General features: G+C 40.2%; 1 protein-coding gene across 8 annotated transcripts in view; it reads left to right on the forward strand.

Annotated features, from left to right (window-relative positions):
- Positions 1–19,483, forward strand: part of TCF20 (transcription factor 20) — a 132,026-nt gene that overhangs the window by 105,403 nt on the left and 7,140 nt on the right. For 6 of the 8 annotated variants that reach the window (XM_086751854.1, XM_086751881.1, XM_086751913.1 and 3 more), the window contains 2 exons: positions 9,989–10,082; positions 18,334–18,383. In XM_086751854.1, coding sequence (XP_086607980.1) covers positions 9,989–10,082; positions 18,334–18,383 — 144 coding nt within the window. Of the gene's footprint in view, positions 1–9,988; positions 10,083–17,764; positions 17,944–18,333; positions 18,384–19,483 lie in introns of those variants that run through there. The other 2 variants (XM_086751888.1, XM_086751904.1) reach the window with 2 other exon arrangements.

Here is a 19,483-nt window from a genome sequence, read left to right on the forward strand (position 1 = left end):
TTTAAGTAGCACATATATCATTATGGTTTGTAGGTTTTTTCCTGATGGTTGTTGAATAGTGAAATAACATATTCTTCCTTATACCCGTTGAAATTTTTGGCCAGCAAACATGATTTTACATAGAGCACCTCCTCTGTATCTGAGGTCATTTCATCAATGTGTTTTACTAATTTGTTTCATTTTCCTCAAACGTGATTGATTATTTATTCCTGTCATCCTTTTCACTGATCCGTTACTTGACAGCTTATCCCTAAAGAGAAATGTACTGACTCACAGGCATTTCTCCTTCTGCAATCATTACACCCTTACCTCTTCTCTTGGATTAATTTCACCTGCTGTTACTCATCTTCAGCTGCTTTTCCTGAGTGGTAGCAGCAGCCACCTCAGGACAGCTTGTGTGTACTTTACTACTCCTTATTATAGCTCTGCCACCAACTACTGCTTCAGCAACCTTTGTAGGAGCTGTCATCTTCTCATCCTTCTGTCTTTAACAGTATTGAATAGTATTTTTATTTGCTACTCTGTCTAGAGAGACAAGTGGTTCATTTTCCAGTAAGATGGAGCATTTTATCTTTTTCACCTGTCCTTACTTGCAGTGAAATATATTTTGACTCCACAATAGGAGCAACTCTTTAGACCTTAATTTAAGAATTTGTATTCTTATTCATGAGTAAATGTCCATTTGGAATACTATTACAATTTTTTTTTTCCCCTGAACTATAATTTTCACATACCTGCTTCTTTCACATTGATCTACTGACTTCCTCTTTTCTTATTCTTCAAACATAGTTTACTTATCATTATTTTATCTGCATTCATCCTGCTGTTTTTTCTTCTTTCAGTTTCAAGAACTTATTGATCTATTTCAAATCAGTGCATCCTGGCTAATTTTATAATTTCCTAAATAAAGATTCTCAAAACCGTGTGCATTTATCTTTGTTTTCCTTCATGCATTTTTTCAAAGCCCTTCTTGTCTGGCATTTCTGCTGAACAATTGGATATGCTTAGCTTGCTGCTGTGATGGACTCTGCCCAACGCTGCTGGCTCAGTCTCACCATTCCTGTTTCATCCTTTTGCATCCACCAAGGCTTTGTTCTGTATTACTGAAGTGTCTTGCACAGTGGGCCTCTGTTTATGACAAAGGCTTGCACAGGTTATTACCAGTAATGACAAATGGTTTATTTCTGTCCAGTGTCACAACTCTTCGAGTTGTTGGCAGAGGTGGCTTTGTGCTGCACCCTTTTTCCTGCCAGGATGCATAGGTATTTAATATCTTGTCAAAATCTTTTCCGTTTACACTTTGCCTAGCTCAAAAGCATTTCCTTACTTTTAAGCCTTTACAAAGGCTTTGTTTCTGTTGAATCCACTGCCACTAGTAACATCATGATTGTGTCCTTAATGAACGAGACCTTTTTTTCCTTTGAGCCTTTTGGTAAATACTAAGTATCATCTCCTTTTTTTTCTTCAACTAAGAAAAAAATGACTCCATTATGCAGTTTACCTCTTAAAAAACAGATTACTTGAGTTTATTGCATTTTCTCATTTATGTCAGTTTTTTTCTTTTTTTTTTTTGTCATTCTAGTCATTGATATTCAAAGATATTGCTTTACAGGGGGAACTTTTGGTAATTATTTAATTTATCCAAAACCTCTTCCCTTGTGGTGGTGATGTTGCTTTGTTTTAAGGCAACTGCATACTGTTGTTTTATAGTGCACTCAGTAGACCTTGTGCCAAATAGAAATTCAGGACATATTTGGATATTTTCTGTAATCAGTACCCAAGATGGTCGGGAGAGAAATCTCGTGCAGGCAGAAAATCCAACTGGAGTAAATGCTCTCTCTTGCTGACTGTGCTGTTCCCATAACTGTATGTCCTTATCACATAATCACTGCTTGAAAATTTAAATTTCTTTTTCCTCTTTTAAGTCTGCTCTTCTATCTTTCAGACCTTTTCGTAACTAAATTGCACTTATTGTTGCACGTTTAATTCCCCAAATGAATAGCCAAGATAACATAAACTGTGTAATTTTTGCTGCTAGACTTGCATACTTTAGCAAATTCAAATCCCTATACTTATAAGTGGCTGTCTGAAATATTTCTCATTCAGGGTGGCTCTTTGTCATTGAAGGAAAAAAGATTTACGCACCTCTTTTCGTCTTGGACTTGATAGTCTATATATTATTTTAATTTTTTTTTTTAGAAGAAGAAATAGCTACCAAGATGTGTCCTTCGACTGTTTAATTTGAAATGAAACATCCTTTTTCATTACTATTTAAAGTTACTATTTTTCATTATTTTTGCTAAATCTGTTCTAGTTAACCATCAGTTTAGTCTTGAGGTATCTAGCTTCTATTATGGTTCAGTTATGCTTGGTTCTTACTTCATTTGTTTTTTTTTTTCTTCCTCCTTCCGTTGTTTGAGCGGCGGGGAAGGTTCATCCTCTTCCATGACTTTCTCAGCTTTTCACCAGTCTCATCTACTAGCGCGTGTTCGTGCACATTTAAGCCTTTGACCACTCCACTGAGTGAATGAAACACTTAGGCTTGTGTGAGTAGTGAACATGAATTTATCGCTTAGATCAAATTTCAACATTTTTATGTAGTGTTACAGTTTAGCTCAGCCTTCCTGTTATGGAGGTAAGATTGAAGAGTCTTAAAAACTTGTAACCCGACAGTATGATGTCTAGGTGTTTGCATTCTTTTTAATGGGATTTTTTTTGTTGTTCATTGTGGAATATCATAGTCAAATCTCTTGGTCTACAAAAGAACTGCCATTCCAGGCAGGTGCAAAAGTACGTTTTGTTGCAGTGTCCCGTCTCCAGCAACAACCGGGAGCAGTTGTCTTTGGAGATGTGCAGTAAACCAGGCGTGTACAGAGTGTCACAGTCACAGCTTTAGAGTAGTTTCTTTCACATCACTGTGTTTAACAGTCAGTGGCATACCTGGCATACCTATCCTTGATGAATTTGTCTAATCTCTTTTTTGAACTCACTTATTTTTTGACCAATGCAGCAGTCTTTGGCAATGACTTTTATAGTTTAATTATTTGTTTTGTGAAAAAAAAAAACAAAACACCCAGGTTTAGTTTAAATTTAAACGTGTTATTTGCTCTTCCTTCTTGGAAAGGGCTGAGTCATTCCTTTAGTGCACACTATTTTTTATTTTGTAGATCTCAGTCTCTTTTTCCAAAAGACTTAAGTCTTTTCTCACATGGAAGCCCTTTATGTTGCAAGTTGTCTCTGTGGTCTGTTTATTTTTTTTTTTTTTTTCTTATCAATCAAGGAATACAACAGATAAGATGACCAGAATCGCACACAATATTCGAGATGTCAGGATACTACAAGAGTAATACATAGACATAATGAAGATCTGGGTTACATTATCGATTTCTTTTCCCAAGAACTTCTTATGTTCTGGCTGTCTTTTGCGATTGCAGGGATTGCATGATGTTTCTGTCCAGGCTGACTACTAATACCTTCCCATGAGTAGTAAAAGCTAATTTAGAGTCTGTCATCATGTATATGCATACGTGAAAATATTTTCCCCACGTGTATAATTTTGTACTTAACAACATTAATTTTCATCTCCGTTTTGAGATGAGAGATAGTAAGACCTTTTTGCAGCTCTTTACCATCGGTTTGAGATCTGACTACTTTGGATCATTTTGCGGACTTTGCAGGTTTTCACACCTTTTTGTTCACCCCCCTTTTTGAGAGTCTCTGTTAGTACAGTTGAATGGCTTAAGTGTCTGCAATAGGACCTTAGACATTTTTGCTGGCAAACTATTCCTTGTCAAAACTAACAATTTACTTCTGCTCTTGTTACTTTCTCTTTTTGCTTTGAGTTGAAGGAAATAGAATGCTCTGTTCTTCATTTAAAGCGTTTCTGTTGTACTTTAATCAGTTTTGTTTGTATTGAATAGGATTTATCTTTTTTTAAGACATTTTTCAGCTCTTGTATTCTGTTTCTTTTTCCATGCCGTCCATTTTGAGCTGCAGCTTCCCTTTGTGCTTCAGCAGCCTGTGCAGCACTGCAGTTCTGACTTTTTACCGTGTTTCCTAATGCAGCGTTACTAGTATAGCATCTTCTAGATCATTGATTTGACTGTTCGGTGAAATCATGGGATCTAAATTTGTCCTTAGTTTCTTGAATTGAAGTTAGCTGCCCAATTTTACTTTAGTTATTATTTTATTTTATTAATACTTGATTTGGTTGCTACAGGAGTATATCATCATTGGCAAGAGATACCTTTTAGTAATGCAAGTATTATTATCTTTTTAATTGTGGGGTTCATTTTTCTGATCTCCTGTGCCTGGTTTTTGGAGAGCTTAAATTGCTTGATAGGAAGTGGAAACTAGCAATTCTGTGTCCTTCAGTGCTGGTTATCTCTAGCCCCAGTCACATAAACAAATTTTTTCATTAACCAGTATCTGCATATCAGAGTGAAAGTGCTGTTTTACTCTCCTATTTCCTAAAAATCTCTGCCCATCCTCTCTTTTTTCATCTCAATCTCTTTTTGCCACAGTCTTCCAAAATCCCTTATTCCTTTCTCCTGTAGCAAACAGTACAATTTTTGTTTTGTTTTGTTTTTTGTTATTCTTATAGCTTGTTGGAGTAAGTTGTCCCTCTGCATCCCACTTTCCAGGAAAGAGAATGCAGCTGCCTGCTGCTTCTGTTGCCCTTTCGCCTGGATATTAAATCTGAGCTGCTGCCTAGCCTGCCAACTGTTTAATCAGAAATAGTCAGAAGGCCCTCCTTCCTAATATTGCAGCTGACTCTGAAATCCTCATTATCTTACATCTGCATTTGTGCAGTGCAATTATACAGAAGCAATTATTTTCCTAAAAGCTTATAATTTAAGCAGATGAAGGAGAGAGTATGAAAAATGCATATAACATGTAAAGTGAAGACGTGTACCTGTATTAATGCCACATATTTTATTTTTATGCTTGCTTTTCTTTTTTGGTGACCTTCGGTTGTTGCTTTCCTTTTTATTCCATTTGTGCATTCTTGACACTGATATGCAAGAAAGATTTAAAACAAAGAGATACCTAGAAAGCTAAGGAAAAGGGAAGAAAACAGAAAGCAAGGGAAAAAGTTGTGCTTAGAAGAGAGGAAGTTAGAATGAGGCCTGAGTGTGGGGCGCAAGTGAGCAATCTGAAAGAAGCAACCAGTCGTCAAGAAAAGACTCTTTGGATTACAGGCAGTAGAAAACATGATACGGTTGCATCTGTTGTGAACATCCTTGCTTAAACTGCTTTGGTAATTGTTCCACAAGGAAAACAGTGGAGGAATCATCTGAAAATGCCTTCTATTTGTGTTAGGCAGAAGCAATTCATTTCTGCTTCTAAGCAACTGGTTCTGCTGCTGCCCAGAATATGTTGGAAGGGCTCATCCAGCAGATCCCATCCTCCCACCAGCCAAACCCTGTCCACTGTGGGATTCCAATACTCCTAGACAAAGACATTATCTCTGCCAGCACAGAGCCAAAGGGAAAAGTTAAGGTGTGTTTTACTTGAGCAGCTTGGGGCACTTCTTTTCACAATCCCAAGAGCTTGTGCTTGTTTGGGAGGAGGAAGGTAGGTAGCTCAGGACGTTTGTGTTATAACACCTATGTGGAGTTGGGTACAAATCTGAGGGAGACAAAAAAAGGTATCCAAAAAACACACCCCTGTTACATTTAGAGCAGTGTGCTGTCAGAAGAGTTTAATCTTCTAGTAATGAAGGAATACAAATTGCAGGAAAAAAAAAAAACAACAACAAAAAAAACCCAACACCTTAAAGCAAAAGAAGTGTAGCTAGTGTGTGTTTTAGTATTTTTAAAGAATTGGAACATCTTTGCTGCAGCTGTGGTAGCTGTACCCCTACTGTTCACACTTCCAGGTGGGGTGGTACTTTGTTTTGGTAGGCAGAGAATGATGAGCTGTAGCGAGGAAGAAATGGGCTGCTAATAGCATGGAGAGTAGAGACAATGTATCTGGCTTTAATACTATTGATAATTTAGTTCAAGGGATGGTGTGTCTCTTCTAAATGGCACTTTTCAGTCTCTCCAGACTATTCTAAGTGAGATATATGTGCCTTGTGGCCAGAGATGAATTGTGGAGATAGGACCTCCAAATCAATCTTTGCTGTGTGGTCTTTTTTTTTTTTAATTCTTTTTTTTTCCTTTAATTTAAACCAGGAGTTGATTAGATGCCTGGCAATGATTATTATCCATTGGCACCTCCCATTGGGAGCACGCTCCAAGTACCAGCCTTCAGCTGTTTCAAGCAGGGGAGGTTAAGCAGGCTGCTTACTGAGCAAAAGGAATTTCTCTTCCCATGAGAGCTTGAGTGCTGTTTCCCTGGCTAAGAATGCAATAATTCCTTTACAAGTGACAAGCAGGCTGCTACCATCTGCTGGTGAATGGCTGCAGGATGGTGGAGTTGGGGTGAAAATTTGCTCATGGGCCAAAGAGAATGATTAGTCGTCATTATGCCAAATTCACACATTTCTTGTATGAAGTACTGTGATCTTATTTTGGTTTTAAAACGTTTTCTAGTTGTAGTGTACATCTTTTATTTTCTTTTTGTTCTGAAACATAAATATATAAGAATAAGGGTTCTGACCAAAGCCACAGAATGTACTAGCAGGAGCTATGCATCGTTTTGTCTTTTAAGGAGCAGCAAAGAAGACTGAGGCCATCCAGAAATTTTTAAATCACTTTGTTCTGTCTTTCTAGAAACACCTGGTTATATTTGGAAACCACGTGGCAGTACGTGATGATAGTCTCTTTCAAAGATTAAGTGATAGATTTGTATGTTGTTTTGGAACTGTACAGCTTTGTAGGGTGTCTGCTTTGTTCAGTCACTCTGGTGTGTCAAGAAGGAAGAACTCGAAAGAAAAGAGTGGTTATTGTGTATGTGGTTCCCCCAGCTTCCCCTGAAAGAAGCAGATGGTCGGGGGGTCCCAGGAGGTAGAAGAAATGGGGCCATTAGACTGTCAGTGGCTTGTGAAAAGCAGAAGCATCTGCCAGAATGGAGACTTGTTCAGCAGCAGGGGAGCCAGCAGCAGCAGATGATCTCTGCCTTGAGCAGTCAATGGTATTGTAGTCCACTGGGGAATCGCTGTTGTGGGCGTAGCTGCAGGTAACCTTGGTAATAATCTAGTTGGTCTGGCAGACTGAAAAAAAGGGAAATGAAGGCTTGATACTCATGCTCTGGCATCTTAACTACCCACTTTTCTTGTCTAATCAGTCCTAACTACAATCAATTTGAAAGTGTTCTGTACCCTTTCTCAGCTGAGCGCTGCAGGCGCACTTGAAGTTTGTCAAAATGCATGTCGTGTTTCTGCTGCAGGTTTCAGAGAAGCAAGATGAGCCACACTAGATGCAACAAAGAATAAGTTCAAAGACTAAATTAACATTTGGAAAAGTATCAAAAATGTTGCTAGGGGTCTTCTTGTTTTCAGTTGTATCGTACAGCACACTCATTTAAGACATGCCTTTTTAGTTTTAAGAAATATTTTACACAGCTGCAGTTTAATCTCTGCTGCTGTAGTTCTTATGCTCTTATTGACTGCTCTGTACAGGACACAGCGTTCCAGGGAAGAATGACCTCTTCTGTTTCAACAGTGTGATGGTACTTCAAAGCCTATATAAAGCGGGGAGGGCAGAACGCCTCTGAGGAACAAAACTAGAAATTCATATCTGTGTTCAAAAAGAATAGTAAATTTGAATTCTGTCCTGTTCGAATAGTTAATTTCACTCAGCCACATCTAAAAGTGAGAATAAAGCATACAGGTAAAGGAGCTCTGGTCCAGTGCTCCTCGAGCTGCACTTTGTGAATACTTGGCATGGATGAATCTGGGACTATTGCCAGTACATAATATTCTTCTACAGTTGACTTCGTAGCCAGGAAAATACACTTTCTGTACATGAAACTTGGTTTTACTCCCATGAGAGAATGAATTACATTGCAGTCTGGCTAGAGGTCCATACGTTTTGGTGTGCATTTAAATGTTGGTTTAGATGTTTGGTTTTGTTTTGTTTTGTTTCCCCTCCCCCCCCCCCCCCCCGCTGCCTTTGAAAACTAGCATTTGTGTTCTGACAGGCAAAAATAAGCTGCTTGAGTGTCTCTTTCTAGGCCTTGGGGACGCTTTTCTTACATTGTAAATACTGCATTACTTTGTCATGATACACATTCACTGCTTGGAAGATAGACACAGTTTAATCGGGAGTGCTGAAGATCAGGCTGAGGATGCTTTGGCGTAACTGAAAAGAGAAGGCAGTATTGAAGACTGCAGTTGTAGATGTCATGAGAACTGACATCTCACAAGCTTTCCTGTTAGTTGCGTCTGCTTTGATTTGAAGAGGGCCACCTGGTTCATGGCTGGAGCTAGTTTTGCTTTCATCCTCATTCAGTCATTTAAACACAAACTATAGTCATCTCTGCATAGCACAGAATAGTAGGAAGAGCAATGACTGTCAGATATTCTCAGCGGTTTTTTTAAATATTGTAATCAAAACCCTGTTTACTCTGCAGAGCAAGGAACTTCACTGTGGCTATTGCCTTTGGCCATATCTATTCTGCAAACCACCACTGCTGTATGTATGTTATTCAAGGATGTGAAGAAGTGTGGTCTAGCTCATGTGGGCATTTCGGCATATGAGCCTCCCCATACGGTAAAAAAAAAAAGTGCTTTTGTCCGGTGCCAGGTGCACTGCTGGTTCAAGCACATCTGTTCTGTGTGCTGTACAGGTGTAGCTTGCTGATAGTGTTAATAGAGTGCGGATAGTTCGACACTAGGTTTTCCAATAGAAAAAGAGGTTTTAGATCATGTCCTCATCTCTCTGGGTGCGGTCAATGACCAAAGGCAACTTCTGACAGCCTGAACTCAAGGTGAATTGTACCAGTTACACAAGGCCTTATTGTCTGGTTTGTTGTGTTTATCAGCAAAACCAAAATTCTTGTGTTTCTTAATTGCGACTCAAAAGTTATTGTAGGTCATCTTTTCTGTCAGTAGTCTATTTGTGGTTTAATTTTTAAATAGTAGTGGTCTCTTAGCCTTCAGTAGTTTCTGCCAGATATGTCTTGTTTTCTTTTTAGAAGGGAAAAATATCAGCCTGTCAGAAATCAGCTTTCATCAGAATGTTAGATTAGTTAATTAAAATAACTTACTGTGTATATTAAAGAAATAAAGTTGCTTTCTGAATGAGATGCATGATGGGCCTGCTTCCTTAAGTCATTCAGGATGAAGTAAATGGGTGAGCGGCTTTCATTCTGCTGCATTCACATCTGTCTGATAATATGGTTAAATACGTCACTGACCAGTTAAGATAATAGGATTTAAGTAATTAAAATCGAATGCGGTCATCAGATGAATCTTACTACTTTGAAAATAAATGTGTGAGCATCTTTCTAGCACTGCAGGCGTTTCTTTTGGAGATGTGCCATTTCTGTGACGGTGAGGTATATTCCCTTGACAGCATCTTCTCTTGCTCTCAGTAAACCTTTTTTGATCACCTGTGAAAAAAATGTTCCACTTGACCTTGGTCTTCTTGGACTGCTAGTGATAATGAAAATGATGTAACCAAATTACTTTTACGCTAATGATGTCTTCTAAATCATTCTTTGTCATGCTAATTCTCATTTTAAAGCTGCTGTAGATTTAAAAAAAAGCTACTTTCTTCCAATTTTAACACTGATGTCATTGTCAGGTACTGAAGCATGGGCCAGTGAAATAGATTTGAGAAATGTTTCAAGTTCTTTCTGGATGGTTGATTTGAGCATTTGGTATCTCTTGCCTGGTTAGCACAGTTTGTTGTTTGAAAGAGCTTGTGTTGTTGCCTATGAAAATGGCCTGCCTTTGTATGGTGTGTAAAGATACAGTCTAACATCGTGATATTTGAGAAATTTGTGTTGAGACACGGTTGATAAAATTCCCAGGAAAATACAGGTATTTGGCAAGATGATTGCAGTGTTCATTACCGTTTCTTGGTTTCCCTTTCAGAAATGTTCCCATTGCCAGGAACCGGGAGCCACCTTAGGCTGCTACAACAAAGGCTGCTCCTTCCGATACCATTACCCATGTGCCATCGATGCAGGTAAGAACAAATGACATCCTAGATATGTATTTCATGTTTATTCAAAAAGTATGACACTAAACTGCAAGGTACTTTACAATATGAATGGTGAGAAATGGTATCAGACAAACAGTGTAGAATAACGTGTTGGGACAAGGTGGAACTTGCAATGAAAAAGGATCTACCTGAAAGTGCAGAAAAAAGCCTCGTCTGGTGGGGATGCAGCTCCAGTGACTGAAATTTGGCTGCAATATAAGAACTGACCAGTCTTTTCTTGTGAAAAATAGAAACTCTTTATTAAAAGGGTGCAAATATTTCCTCTTTCAGAGTTACACTCCTATGGATAGGCATATTAATTATTTCAAGTGCGATGTGTTTGTAGAATCATCAGTACCACCTGCAGCACAACCTTCCTTCTGCCTCCTTAGAAGCATTTCAGCCAGTCTTTTGAGTAGGTCCAGTTTTCATCATTGGACAAGCTAATGGTTTGGATGTTACGCGTTTAGGGAGTTTGCTCCTTTTATTCAGTGATCAGAGGAAGAGATGGGAGTTGTGTGTGTGCACTTGCCTTTAGAGATTAATTGCCCCCCTCATATGAACACAGATTATATAAAAGACAGGACAGCTGGTTGCAGGAGAAAAGCATAATTAAAATGTTGTTATTAGCAGTCTGGAAATTAAAACAGAGCAAAAGGTTTGGATTGTGCAGCTCTCTGAAAGGTCTCACCCTTGAGACTGAAGGGGAGGGTAGAAAGGAATGTTACTTAAGCTGTGTCGTAACGAATTATAAAAATTACTGTGAGTTTTAAATTATCTCCAACTATGAGCCTGGGGTGGTGACTTGGCATTTTTTGTACAATAGTGAAAGTTTTTCATGGAGATAAACTTTATTCTTGGGTTAAAAATCCCAGCTCTGAATGAATAGTGTCCCACTGTTCCAGTCCTCTCTAACTCACTTCACCTATCATACAATATTTAGTCTGGTAACAAACAGGTAAGGAATCAGGATTACAACTCTTGACTGGCAAATCATTGCAAGCTTCCTGTTTGTTACCCCACTTCCACAGCAGCCCACTTGTTTCACCACGTATTTTATGCTGGTTTTCAAATGTTACAGTATTTGAAGTAGGTACGCTCATTTCTGAATGACTGCATTGTACCTCTCACTGTGAAACCCCACCCTGTTGGAACACCACATTTTATTCTAATAGAGATATTTTAAATGAAATTAATATTGCAGTGGAATAGTTCTAGTACCAGAGTATAGGTGGAGAATCCTTGGTTTTACATTAAATAAGGTGTTAAAGAAATATTATTCAGGTTGCAAAAGATCACACACTCGAAAAATTGCTGGAAATTAGGATGTCCATGTACATTTAATTCTGGTCTCTTCTGAATGTATCTTATAGTAATTGCCTTATTAGAGACTGACATTTTTCCATAAGGCCCTGCCTCAACTGTAGGATGAAAGAGTACTCATTCATGAACATATGTTGCCCTCACTGATTCTGTATTTTATTTATTGTGTACAATTCCATCCCAATTGTGAAACTGGAACTGTGGAATTTTCTGTGATGTTGGTCTCTGTCATGCTTAACAGTTTCGTGAGTATTAATAAACTTTTTATTTGCAGTACATTTGAGAGAGAGAATCACCAGATTTGCATTCATACTGTGTTTAGTAATTTTTTTCCGGTTTGTCACCTGCCCTTTTCAATACCATGAAAAAACAAATAAATTCTAATGAATGTTCCCAATAGTTTAAGGTGCTTGATTTGAATTCTTTGTTACTAGGTACAGTACGTAGCATTTTCTATGTTCTAAACACAGGTATAAAAATTAAGATACCGTCCTTTATCTTCAGATATACCTTCCTCATTAACTCTACTCCACTTCAGCGAATGCGGTAGAATCCTCCACATGACAAATACGCTGATCAGTCGTGACTGATTCCCAAGAGCAGTTCTGTGTCATGCACGGAAGAGGCAGTGTCCTGAACCATTATATACCCAGTATATAATCATACTATTTAGTCCATATTAAATGTAATATAATATGTGTACCATATAACATGCAGAAGTGAGCTACATTAAAATTAACTTTTCCTCGCGTTTGTCTTGACTTTGCAACCTTTGAGGTTTTTTTTTTTTCAAGTAGTTTTTTGTGTTCAAGTTCCAAGGCTATGCTCAGTTCATTTTCTTTTAATTTTGTTATGAGACATCACATTGTCATGTGGCCATCTGTCAGAGTGCACCATTCCAAGCTAATTTCCCTCCTTTGAGTAATACGACAGTAATAAATTGCAAGAACTGCATGGAGATGGGATAGTTGGGGTGTGAGTTTCACAAACATATTTAAGTAATAGCAGAAGAGTCGGTAAAACTGGTGAATCTCTGGTTTCACTCCAGGGAAGACTATGATTTAGAGAGAACAAAGACTTCTCTCTGTTTCTTTATACATTTGCCTTTCTGTTTCTTCCTCTTCAATCTGTATGTGTCTGATATGCTCTCCACTCTAGCTCTTCATACCAGCCACAAGCTTTTTGTCTAGGTGGTCTGAGGTTCCTCTTCTCAAATTTCTTATTCCAGTCTCTTCGTAAGACCCAATTCTCCCTTCTTCTTTCTGACTTTTCCTTTTCGCAGCTTTCTAGCTGTCATTCTGGCTTCCTCCTCTCTGCTCTTACATCATCTGCTCCTCTCCTTTCTTACTTCTAGCTCTATTTTAACTCTCTGGGCTTCTTACTCCTGTTTAGTGCTCCTGACTTAGCTCCTTGTCACACTTAACCCTGCTAGTCCCTGTTTTTTCTTGTTTATTGCCCTTGATCTTCTATGTTTCACCTTTTGTGCCTTATCCCACTCGTTCTTAGTCTTCTGGCTGAATTAATCCTGATTTAGTCTTAGTGTACTGCTGGCACTCATCCTTAATTCCCTGCTCTTAACTTCTACTTAGCACTGGTCTCCTGATCCTGCTAGCCTCCACTCTTTCTCCAGTTCCAGATTGCCTTTCTCAGTAATGTTTTAACTTCTGCTGCCTTCTGGACTAGTGCTTCCCATTTTGCAATTTTGAAATGGTCACCTTCTTCCTTCAGGCTGCCTGAGCCTTAGAAATGTCCCCTGACAGCTTCAGTGCTTTTGAGTCTGGTGCCTAAATCTGAGGCCAGGGGTTCACTTACAGGAAAGACCTGCTCATCCCCAAACAAGAGTATATTTGGTGGAATTTTCAAAGGACCTAGCCATGAAAATGTAATAAGCCTCTCCTGAGGATGTGCAGATTAAAATCTGCATTTGTCCTTTCAAAGAGTTGTATTTTCTGATTTTGTGGCAAACTGGCAAGGGCATGCCTTAGCTAAAATTCAGGTCCTACTGAAAATCAGGGTATGTTAGAGCTTTTCAGAGAAAATTTGCTGGGATGTTTAACATGAGCAGAATAACTTTTTTTCCAAGAAAGAGTTTTAAGGAAATTGTTGGGCTGCTTTAGCTGAAGTTTTCAACCAAAACAAATAAAAGAGCCCAGCTTGAAGTAGATTCTCAGCATTCAAAATTTCAGCCTGATGGTGTGACAGTAAAAGACCTCGTGTCATAGTTCAGCCCCAATTGGGACCAGACTGCGCAGTCTCTCTCTCTCTCACTCCCCCCACCCTCCGAGAGAATAGGGGGAGATGATATAAGGAAAAAAAAAAAACAGCTCGAGGTTTGAGATAAGGATGGGGAGAAATCCCTAAAGTTACCGTCATGGGCAAAACAGACTCAACTTGGGGAAAAATACTCATTTATTTCTAAAACTAGCAGGAGAATGAGACAAGGAACAAGATAACCTCCCCCCACCTCTCCCTCTTCCCGGGCTTAACATTATCTCTACTACCTTCCCCTCCCCGAGCGGCACAGAGGGGAAGAGGGAATGGGGGTTGTGGTCAGATCATCACGCGTTGTTTTAGGCTGTTGCTTCATCGTCGGGGGAAGAACTCCTCGCATTTCTCCCCTGCTCCTTCATGGAGTCCCTCCCACGGGCCACAGTCCTTCATGAACCTGCTCCGGCGTGGGTCATCTCTTCCACAGGGTGCAGTCCCTCCAGAACAGCTGTCCCAGCGGGCCCTCCACAGGCCGCAGCTGCCTTCAGGCCTCCACCTGCCCCGGCGTGGGGTCTTCCATGGGCTGCAGGTGGATCTCTGCCCCTCCGTGGACCTCCATGGGCTGCAGGGGGACAACCTGCTCCACCATGGTTGTCACCACAGGCTGTAGGGGAATCTTGGCCAGGAGCCGCATTACTCCTCCCCCTCCTTCTGAACTGACCTTGGCGTCTGCAGCCGTTCCTCTCAGAAGAAAAATTCTTTACAACAGGCTGGCAGACGCCTCTCAGGATCTTTTTTACATCTTATTCACTTCTCATCTCCTCTCTACTTCTTGCAGCTGGGCCAGGCTGAGTGGGGCCCAGTTGGCTGCCTGGCGGGAGGCCAGAGGGTGAGGCCTGCAAGGCCCATGAGGCTCGCGCCTCCCCCTCTCTGCCCCCTGCTCAGCTTCTTCACATCTTCTTTTCTCTCTCTTTTTTTTTTTTTTTCCTATTTTCCCCTTCTTAAATACGTTATCACAGAGGCATTATCACGGGACATTCTGTTACCAATTGGCTAGGCCTTGGTCCACCCTAGGCCCGGCCAAGTCCACTGAACAAAGAGGAGCAACTTCTAGCAGTTTCCTACAGAAGCTGCCACCTTAGGCCCCCCCTCACTTAAAACCAGAACACCTTGTTTGCAGTTGGTTTTATCTGTGGATGTAATCAAGCTGTCTCAATCTATAGCTGCTCTTCCCATAAATCCATGTAAAATAAATAACCAAACTCTGTGGAATAAGACTTGATTTGCTTTTATACCTAAGCAGAAAATGTAGACTTCCTTGAGAAGCAAGTCAGCATTCTTTTCTCTTTCCTCAGCCTGCTGTCTGCCAATAAACCCTTTTTATTGGTTATGCAGTGCTGCTGTCTTTCCTGTGGTGAATCAGATACAGATATTTCTCCAGTTTCTTGAGCTCTGTGGTAGTTTAATTTGAAGTCAGCCATCCTGCCTTGAAGGATGGTGCCACCTTGCTTTGTTGAGGATCTGGGACGGATCTGGAGTTTGTGTTGACATTTACAAGTGCTCTCAGACTTCTGGAATATATATGACTGGGTTTGTACCTTTAAAAAAAAAAAAACAGAAAACACTTGCTGGAGTGGTGGTGGTGTTTTGTTTTGTTTTTAAGGGTATGTCAAGTCATAAACACTTGGTGACTGAGTTACTGTAGCATCCCTGGAAGTGACCATGCCTTAGTTGAGCTGAAGTATACATGTCAAACTCCTAGGCAGTTGCACTGTGAGCTGGAGCGTGTTTTTACCTTTGCGTTGGTGTAGGTTAGAAGTTAGTACCCTGTCAGTTAACTGTGCCTCATTTGAGAGGCCGTACATTTCTGGTGGAGATCTGGAGGGTGGAATGTCTCAGAATGGCTTCAGTTACTTGTAGCGCTGAAGGCTGGCCCTGCGGCGCGACCCGGGCTCTGACTTTTGCCCTGATGGTGGATTTCCAGTCCCATCCTGGTGAGGAGCCAGCTTTTACATCGCTGTTGCTAACTGGACGCTATGCATCGCTTGTGACTTCATAAGCTACCGGTTTGTACATATGGGTGCTTTTATATAGCCTAATTCAGCCTTCCTTTTAACCTCCTTTTGTAGAAAACAGTATTTGGCAACATAGCGCACAAGAGAGCTGAACTCCTCTTAGCCATTTGCATAAAAATCAAGATCAGTAGAGCCACTTAAGTAATTTTTATATGGAAATGACTGTGGTTAACATTGTCTGTGCTTGGCTTTCATCTGTCCAAATTTATGAAGAGCCTCTGATGTCTCAAGATAACTTAGTCCTAGGGACGTCTCCATGGAAACAAGATCTTTGTTTTCTGAAATTTTGTATCCTCTCCCTCTGCTTGTTCCTCCCCACCTGGAGTCAGATCCTGATTGTTGCAGCACGCTTGTCCCCACAACGTGTATCATAGGCAGTTTCACATAGAAAAGATTTTTGACTGTAAATTAGGAAAAAACTAGCAGCAAAGTAAAATGAATTTTCAGAGAACAGAAATCCTGTGTCTTCACAAGTATCATTAAAGATGAGTAACAGGCAGACACAGAGAATGAGACAAAGTGTGAAGCTTACAGAAGAATAATTGCTTCTATTAAAAGTGTTTTAGGTTTTCCCTGACTACTTTATGGAGAAGAAATCTGTACAAACAAGGATGAGACTCGGCTCTTTTTTCCCTTCTGCCACAGTGAGCTGATCATAGCTATGTGTCTGGTGACTTCATGATGAATTGTAATCTGCGAGATAAAATACTTGGAACTGCTAACTGAAATCCCAGCCAGCTTTGTAATGAAGAATGATTTTTGCCTTATTGGTATTCAGCTGATTTTCTACAGTGAGCTGATGAAATTTTTCATAGTTGTCCCTTAAAAGAAACAAAAAAAAATTGCTATTAATTGGATCTACTATTAGTATTTGCGACAAAAATGCCGGCCTTAGGGAGAAATTGAGCTCCATACATGGATCAGGCATGAGATACAAGGTTTCTGACAGTTCTTTCTGATCCTTGTTATCATCTTCCCTTCTGATGTACTAGCTAGGGAAGTGCATTCATTACCGATTTTGGGCTTCCAAGAAAGAAGAAACTAACATACTGTGTATGCTTTTGATGGTTGCTCTGTGTATCTTTGATGATTGCTGTATTATGCAGTGATAATTCATGCTGTAGTCTAAATGTACAATTCCTGCCCTTGTAATGAGACATTTTATTTATTTCCTGTTACTTGCTAATACTGCATTTGAAATTGTTATATGTGGCAGGATTTGAGGGTTTTACTTCCCTTTGCTAAAATCTCTCGAGTAACTTAGCCTATTGCATGCTGTTTCCCTTTGATTCAGGCCAGAGGCATTCATGCTGAAACATAAGCATTTCATAGCAGAGGGATGCTCTGCCAAAGCTTGGGTGTCTAGAAAGCTTTTCCCTCAAGCTTTAGTTGCAGTCTCCTGCTGTCTGCTAAACTCTTCCAGCAGATTGAAACAGCAGGTAGCACTGGTTATGCAACATACTTAAGAGCGTTTTAAATTAGCACATTTTATTTACCATTGTGCTTCCTTACTTGCTAGCTATTTGGGTAGGTTGGAGCAGACGGAGGTCACGAGCCCCTTACTGAATCTCACTATGTCAGTCGCGCTGAGGGTGGTGATGTTGCTCTGGTCTACTGAGGTGGCGATATGGTGCTTCGTCAGCCTGCCTTCAGTGCATGAAGCAACTAGAGAGAACAATGTCAGGAGTCTGGGCAGGCTGAGAGGTGGCCCTGCAGTTCAGGATCCCCAGGGGAGGCAACTGAATTATCTCAGGGGAGTGCTTTTGCTTTTTGACTTGGCTGTAAGGGTGAAATACAAGGTAAATGGAAGGCAGAGAACTGGCCAGCAATGCTCCTCGTGTCGGCATAGCACTGAAGTTCAGGGAGCTGCTGACTTGGTGTCCCTTACAGGCATCATCTGGGAGGGAGGGTGAGAGGGGAAGCAACGCTTACGCTGGCAATGCCACTGAAGAAATGCTCTTTAAATGACAGTATTGGTTACTTTGTTCCTAAATAAGCAGTTCTACATAGGTGCCCCACTTTCTGTAATAGGTTTAAATCATTAATTAAACTATTTCTTAGATCATAGAAGCTTCACATATACGAGTCATGGAAGCAGATCCAAGAGCAACATGAGTGACCTGACTACCAGACATAGTGTCAAAGTGTAAACTGATCACCAGGATTTGGGATTGCAAATAAACTGTCATATACACCCATACCTAGAGACACACACCCCTTCTCCCCCTGATGTTGGCAGGGCCTTGGGGTAAGGATGAAAGACAACAATTTTTCCTATGAAGTCTGTTCAGATTGGTTGAATGTGTCCGTCTTCCTTGTGCTTCCTTATTCCAGGAAGACTGGAATAGCTGAAAGGGGTTGGGATACAGGCTTTGTAGATTTGCCAGTGTGGTTCCTGCTTGGACTTGGCTTAGTAATCCAGGCAACATTGTGGCTTTGGGAGTTTAATAATTTAATTTGCTAGAGCTTTGAGGGTGGAAAGGATGAATCAGCTAATAAGCTAGTGTGCTTGTAAGAGATCTTGGAATGAAAAATATATACCTATGAGGCAAAATGAATACATGTGATATATTATTCATGTTGATTTTATTAAAAAAAAAGTAATCAATTGCTGTCTTCTGCTCCTCTAGATTGTTTACTAAACGAAGATAATTTCTCAGTGAGGTGCCCCAAGCACAAGGTAAGAGTCATCTCCTGCATTAGACCTGTTTTTTGCTGCCCTCTTCTGGTATCTAAATTTGGGTTAGTAATTTTATACCTGGATAACATCTGTAGTCAGAGATGCTTTTAGATTAATTCTTCTGTGATATGTGCTTGTGGTATATTCTAGGGGCAAACATCAACTTGAGAAGAATACAGAGAGTTTAAGAAGATAAATTAAGTTTTTGCCCTGTCCAGTTGTTCTTTACATCCTTGATGACTCTTTAGAAAACCCAGCTTCATTTCCTGTCTTCTGTGATAGAATCAGTACACTACTCACTGTTTCTGTTTGAGTGCTACCTTGAAACTGGTGAGCCTTCTCCTTGGATTTACTGAGGATGCAAGGAGGAAACAAAATGGCTCACAGAAAAATTTCAAGCCGTTTTTTTTTTTAAACATTTAAACTACATGAACCTGAAACACCTTGTTCTCATTCAGTGGTAATAACTAGACTGAGTCCTGCCGCTCAGCCTGCAATTTATCTTGTTCTTTAGATCTTTTGACTCTTCAGAAGACCTATCATTGTTTACAGTTTTCGGTGATGGATTCAGCATGCTGCTTCTGCCTAGGGTTTGGGCATCCTTAACTGAATGTCCCTGGAGCCTGCAAACACAGTGGTGTTTGTATGGAAAGAGGGGACAAAGCAGACAGTACAAACTCACTTGTGTGTATAAGCAATGTGATACAGCGCTGGGAATACCCCTCCCAGCCAGTAAGGGAGGATACATCTCTGGGGGGCTGTGGATGCCAGTCCACCAGTTTTAAATGCTCAGAATTATCCAGAAAAACGGCTATTCCTGTGGCCAGTTGGGTACAACAGGAATTGTGCAGGAGTGTGGATGGTGTATGCTGGAAAGTAAATGATAATAGGGAAGGATTGTGTTACTTTCTAGCAGGGATTAGTCTCCATTTAGTCCTTGTCTGCAGATCTCTTCTCTGCCAGGAATTAGACTGACATCTGGTGGTCTTTTGTCTTCACAGATTATCTTTAATCTGTCTTTTGTAAACATACAAGAATTAGTCTCATGTTCCTTTCTGGATGTTCTACCGCAGTATGATGTATTTATACACACGTATTTA

The sequence above is a fragment of the Chlamydotis macqueenii genome, chromosome 1 (assembly GCF_036417535.1).
Source record: "Chlamydotis macqueenii isolate bChlMac1 chromosome 1, bChlMac1.mat, whole genome shotgun sequence".
Classification (NCBI taxonomy): Eukaryota; Metazoa; Chordata; class Aves; order Otidiformes; family Otididae; genus Chlamydotis; species Chlamydotis macqueenii.